At 56.1% G+C, this 6,087-nt stretch overlaps 1 protein-coding gene across 1 annotated transcript; it reads right to left on the bottom strand.

Moving 5' to 3' along the window:
* Positions 1 to 332: 332 nt before the first annotated feature.
* LIPT2 (lipoyl(octanoyl) transferase 2) lies at positions 333 to 2,066 on the bottom strand. Its single transcript, XM_042838358.1, has 2 exons — positions 1,601 to 2,066; positions 333 to 922 (listed from the first exon to the last, which is right to left on the bottom strand). Exons 1-2 carry the CDS (start codon positions 2,058 to 2,060, stop codon positions 690 to 692), a joined length of 693 nt encoding a protein of 230 aa, XP_042694292.1. The 5' UTR covers positions 2,061 to 2,066; the 3' UTR covers positions 333 to 689.
* Between the last annotated feature and the right edge of the window lie 4,021 nt (positions 2,067 to 6,087).

Below are 6,087 nucleotides of genomic sequence, written 5' to 3' on the forward strand. Positions count from 1 at the left end.
TTAGCCATTTGGTAGCCTCTAGTCCCCTTTTGGTGGTCTTTAGTGCCTCTTTGGTGGCCTTCTGTTCCACTCTGATGGCTTCTAGTCCCTCTTTGGTGGTCATTAGTCCCCCTTTTTCACCTTTATTTCCCCTTCAGTGGCCTTTAGCCTCTCTGGTGGCCTTTAATCCCCCTTGGTGGCCTTTAATCCCTCTCTGATGGCCTTTAGTCCCTCTTTGGTGGCCTTCAGCCTCTCCTTGGTGGCGTTTAGTCCCTCTTAACTCACTCACAGTTCCAGAGGAACCTAGGGGACAGTGACAGCATTCACAGAGCACGCAGCAAAGCACCAGCAGCCAACGTTCCCACCAACTCTCTTTATATAAAACCAACACTGACTTTTGCACAGCAGCAAGGAGATAAGAGCACTTCACCAAGCAACACCTCTCCCTTTTTGCTCAAAGCATTCACTCCAAGGTCAGACTTTTTGAGGAGAGAGGAATTCAAACCACAAAAGTGCTTGCTGAGGACATGACCTGAGTTCTGCAGGTCCACCCCTGGTCCTAACAAGGGCCTTTTTTTCCCCACAGCATCTCAGCAGCGAGACGTGGCCACGGTGAGGACGTGGCATTGGGGACAGCCTCCAACCATCCCACACCATCTGTGTGCTCCGGCACCGGCGGGATGGGACTCTTTCCATCACCCTGCACCTTCTCAGTCCCTGGGCTCCTCAGAAAACACCACCGTGCAGTCAAAGACCTCCTGGAAGGACTCAAGGAAAGGCTCGAGGATGTCCTCAACGGTGACGTGGCGGCCCAATTCGTGGCTCAGTGAAGTGGCCGTCGTCCCCTCCAGCCCACAGGGCACGATGTGCTCGAACCAGGAGAGGTCAGTGCAGCAATTCAGTGCCAGCCCGTGGGAGGTGATGTGGTTCCCACAGTGCACCCCTAAGGGATGAGGCACCCATCAGCACGGCCCTCCCCAGGGCAGCACCCACCTGCGTGTGTCGTCCACCCCCCAAAGCGCTGCACCCCTCATGCATCCCTCCAAGCAAACCTCCCTGCACACACTGCACCTTTGTGCACAGCCACATCTGCATGCCCCATCCTGCTGCATTCCTTGTTCCATGCACACGGCAGCCCTGAGCACGCCTCCTTTATGCACCCTCCCCATGGTGTTCCCCCTCCCATGCACCATCCCATCAGTCCACAACCTCCCTCCCCATCCCACCCCTGCACATACATCCCAATGCAAGAAGCCTCGTGCAAACTCCCCACTGCACACAATCCTCTGCATCCCCACTGCCATGCACATCCCCTGGTGCATGCATCCCAACGCATACCTCCCCCATGCACTCACCCTTGTGTATGCCCCCCCCACCATGCACACACATCCCCTGGTGCACAACCCCTCACCCAACTCATCCTCCAATGCAAACTCTTCCCACTGCATCCCCCCTTGTGCACACCTCCCAGTGCACACACCCCTTTGCATTCTCCCCCCCCCTCCCCAAGCATGCACTCTCAGCGCCACCCCACATTGCACACACGCCCTTTGCAACCCCCCCACTTCCCCAAAACCCCTCGAGTCCATTCTCCCTCCCTTCCCCCCCCCAAATCGCTCACCGACGGCGCACACTTTGCCTTCCCCCACCCACACTCCGGTGTAAGGCGGCGGTCGCCCGGCGGCACTCATCGCCCCGACCCTCCGGCACAGCCGCACCGCCACGTCCTGCAACCTCTCCACGAAGCCCCGCAGCTGAATTCCCCGCGCCTTCAGATCCAACACGGGGAAAGCCAACAGCTGCCCCGGCCCGTGGAACGTCACGCTGCCGCCCCTCCGCACCGCCGCCAACCCCGCGCCGGCCGCCCGCAGCCGCTCCGCCTCTCTCTCAGTCGGGGCACCTCGCAGCCCCCACGCGTATACGGGCCTTGCGGGTTCGCTCAGCACCACGCATTCGAATGGAGGACGTGGAGGAGGGCCCCGAGCCGCCCGCGCAGCCGCCACGCAGCGCTGCTGAACCCGCAACGCTTCTTCGTAAGGCCGCAAACCCAACGAGACCGCCCGCACGGCCGGAGCCGGCATGGCGGGGGAGGGGGCGTGGCCTGAGGGTACGGGCGTGGTCTGATGAACGTAGGCGTGGTCTGATGGATGTGAGCGTGGCCTGCCGAGTGTGGGCGGGGCTTGGGGAAATGGGGCGTGGCCTGAAGGTTGGGTTATAGACCGGAGGTGGGGCGTGGCCTGAAGGTGTGGGCGTGGCCTGAGGGCATGAGTGTGGTCTGGTTTGCGATGGTGCTTGGGAAATGGGGCGTGGCCTGTATGTGGGGGCGTGGTCTGTAGACGGGGGCGTGGCCTGTAGGATGGGAAATGAGAGCTGGGAGTGGGATATAGGGCTGGAGATGTGGGATAGGGAATAGGGCCTGGGAATGGGATATAGGGGATAGGTGTATGTGAGTTGGGAGTAGGTGTGGGGGCAGGGGACTGAGAATAGGGCCTGGGGTTAGAATAGAGGGCCTACGTGGGTGTAGAAAGGGGATAGGGTTCTTAGAATGGAATATAGGAGAAGGGGTGGGTGGGTGTGTGTGGGTAGGGGACAGGTTATAGGGCTTGGGATTAAGATATAGGAGCCAGGTATATGTAGGGGACAGAAAACGAGGCTTAGGAATGGGATATAGGGGGAAGGGATCATGTGTGTATGGCTAGGGAACAGATATGGGGACAGGGAATATGCTCTGGGATTAGGGACAGGGGACAGGGTCTGGTAATGGGATATAGGGGACAGGGGATGGGTGTATGAGAATAGGGGGCAAGCTTGGGGACAGGGGACTGGGAATAGGGCCTGGGATTAGGATATAGGGCCCTGGTATGTGTAGGAAGAGGATAGAAAACAAGGCCTGGGAATGGGATATAAGCGGCAGGGGTAGGTGTAGGTGTGTACGGGTAAGGAACAGGAATGGGGACAGGGAGAATGGTCTGGGATTAGGATCTAAGGCCCAGTTGTGTGTGGGGAGGGGGCAGAGTTCTTAGAATGGAATATAGGGGAAGTGGGGTGGGTGTATGTGGGTATGGGGCAGGTAGGGTTAAGATATATGGCCCAGGTATATGTTTGTAGGGGGCAGGAAATAAGGCTATAGGGATATGAGGATATAGGGGACTAGGGAACAGATATGGGGCAGGGGACTGGGGACAGGGAATATGGTCTGGGATTAGGATATAGGGCCCAGGTGGGTGTGGGAAAGGGACAGGGCTTGGTAAGGGAATATATGGAACAAGGGACAAAGTATATGGGGGTTGGGAGCAGGTGTGGGAACAGGAGACTGGGAATAGGGCCCTGATATATGTAGGAAGGGGACAGGAAACAAGACCTAGGAAAGGGATATAGGAGGTAAAGGACAAGTGTATGTGGGTTGGAAGCAGGTGTAGGGACAGGACTGGGAATAGGGCCTGGGATTAGGATATAGGGCCAAGGTGTGTGTATGTAGGGGGCAGGAAAGAAGGCCTGAGAATAGGATATAGGGGGCAGGGGACAAGTGTACGTGGGTAGGGAAGAGGCATGGGGACAGTTTATAGGGCCCAGGATTAGGACTCAGCTGTGGGACCCAGGGGATTAGGGATGGGAAACACGGCCTAGGAACGGGTTATTGGGGTCAGGGGACAAGTGTACATGGGGAGGGGGAATTGGAGGCGAGGAATAGGATCTTGGGGGAAGGACCCGGGTGTATATGGGCAGAGGGAAGTCATGGTGTTAAGAGAGCAGCAATAAGGGACAGGGTGGTTGTGGGGATAGGAATCAGCCTGGGAATGGGGTCTAGGGTGCAAGGGACAGGTATGGGTGGGTATGGGGTAGGCACAGGGACAGGGGATGAGAGAGCAGGAATAGGGGACAGGCATGAGAACAGAGGACTGGGAGCAGGGGATAGGGCCTGGGATTAGGATATAGGGGCCAAGGCCCAAGTATTTGTGGGAAGAGGACAGACACAAGGAAAGGAGACCAGAAATAGTAGACAAGGACAGGGGACAAGCGTGGGGACAGGGGTTCAAGGACAGGAAACGGGGTCTGGAAATAGAATATAGGGAACAGAATTAAGACAGCGGAGAATAAGAGACCAGGAATAGAGAGCAGAAGAAGGCAGAAGCATGGGGGCAGGGTATGGAATTGGGATGTTGAATTAGGAACTGAGATTAGAATACAGGGGATGTGGGTGATGGACCAGGAATGGAGGACAGGGGATCAAGAATAGGAAGCAGTGCTTGGGAATAGATACAGGGGGCAGGTGTGGAGATAAGGAGAAATGGGGAATGGGAGTGGTGACAGAGAATTGAGGACGGGGTATGGAGCCAGGGATTAGGATATAGGGCCTGGGGCCCACGTAGGTGTGGGTGGGAAACAGGGGAATGAGGTCATGGAATAGGGGACAGAATCTGCATGTATGTGGGTAGGGGACTGGCACAGGGACAGAGATAGGGGACTGGGAAGGGGGGGACGAGAGCAGGGCACAGACATGGGGATGGGATCAAAGACAGGGAGCAGAGTGTGGGAATAGAATGTAGGAAAAGGGCACAGGTATGTGTGGATAAGGGAAAGGCAGAGGGATAGGAGACCTGGAATAAGGGACAGTGACAGGACAGACATGGGGACAGGAGATGAAAGACAGATGACAAAGCTTGGGAATATGATGTTGGGGATGGGACCCAGGTGGATGTCAACAGTGGGCTGGCACTGGTGCAGGAAGCAGGGAACCAGGAACAGGGGACAGGATGGGGTCGACGGCCTGGGAGCAGGATACAGGGGACAGATATTTGTGGGTAGGAGATGGGTACAAGGCATATGGGACATGGGCAGGGGTCGTGAGTGGGAAAAGGAGATCAAGGACAGGGGTAGGAGTCAAGGCCCAGGTGTATGTGGATGGGAGATGAGCTTGGGGACAGGGGAAATGGGGCTGGGGTTAATGGACGGGGCCCATGTGGATGGGGGACCAAGGGCAGAGCACGTGGACAGGGATAGGGGACAGAGGTGGAGGATGGTGGTGGATGGTGATGGATACGCTGGGGATGTGGAACATGGCCTGAGACAAGATAGGGAGTGGAGTCTGCAGTGGGAGATAGGGAATGAAGGATGGGAGCCAGGGATGGGGAAGTCAGAGATAGGCACAAGGGACAGGGGGAAGGCAGGAGGGATGGGATTGGGGTGGGGAGCAGGATGTTGGGGTCTGGTTCTGGAGCCCACGGACGGACAGGGACAGGGGCTGAGAATGTGAACGACTGAAAGAGTCCAAAGACAAGGGAGAGCAGTTAGGAGATAGGAGCAGGGCCTGGGGGTGGGGGTTAAGTCATAGGGACAGGAGATTGGGGCATGGGGGTGGCTGATAGAGCCCAAGGCTCCGGGCTGGTGTCCCAAGGTCGCAGATCTTGAGGTTATTGTACAAAAGCTCTCATACATAAAGCTTGCTGTACTGCGCTGCGTTGATGTGCACTGCAATTAATCACACTGTGACTCCAGGAGTGATAACGTGTTCCTGGTGTAACTTTTTATTGCAGACGGAGAAAATAGGTCGGTCTGGTCGGGGTGCAATGAGTCAACCATTAAAGGCAGAGCTGTTCCCAGCTCCCAGCTCAGCGTTCCGCGTTATCGACGAGATTAAGGTATGAAAGTCTTGAGATACGCATTCGATTTTATAGCACAATCAAATGTTAATAAATGTGTTTTTATCAGAAATAGGCTGTGCTGGCCAGCCACCCTTTGTAGTGCTGGTAATTCGGCTGTCACCTGAGCGCCACGTGGGCTGCAGCTCTTCTCTGCAGGTGTCTGCAGGGAAGGAAGGACGCTTTCCTTGTTTGCCTACATTCCTGATGAAAAGGGAACGGTTGTTGCAGTGGGTTATAAAACTGATACAGCCTGGGAAACAACACTGTGAATGTCACTGTATCGCTGTGCCAGCTCGTCACGGAGCGTGTTTGCTCCAGCAGCCCCAGTTGTAGAGCTGTTGAGGTTGGAAAGACCTCTAAGGTCATCAAGGCCAACCCCAACCCACCTACACCATAATGACTCATAGAATCATAGAGTCGTTGAGGTTGGAAAGACCTCTAAGGTCATCAAGGCCAACCCAACCCA

Source organism: Centrocercus urophasianus, unplaced genomic scaffold (genome assembly GCF_019232065.1).
Source record: "Centrocercus urophasianus isolate 14NV4802_14NV808 unplaced genomic scaffold, USGS_Curo_1.0 seq_777, whole genome shotgun sequence".
NCBI lineage: Eukaryota > Metazoa > Chordata > Aves > Galliformes > Phasianidae > Centrocercus > Centrocercus urophasianus.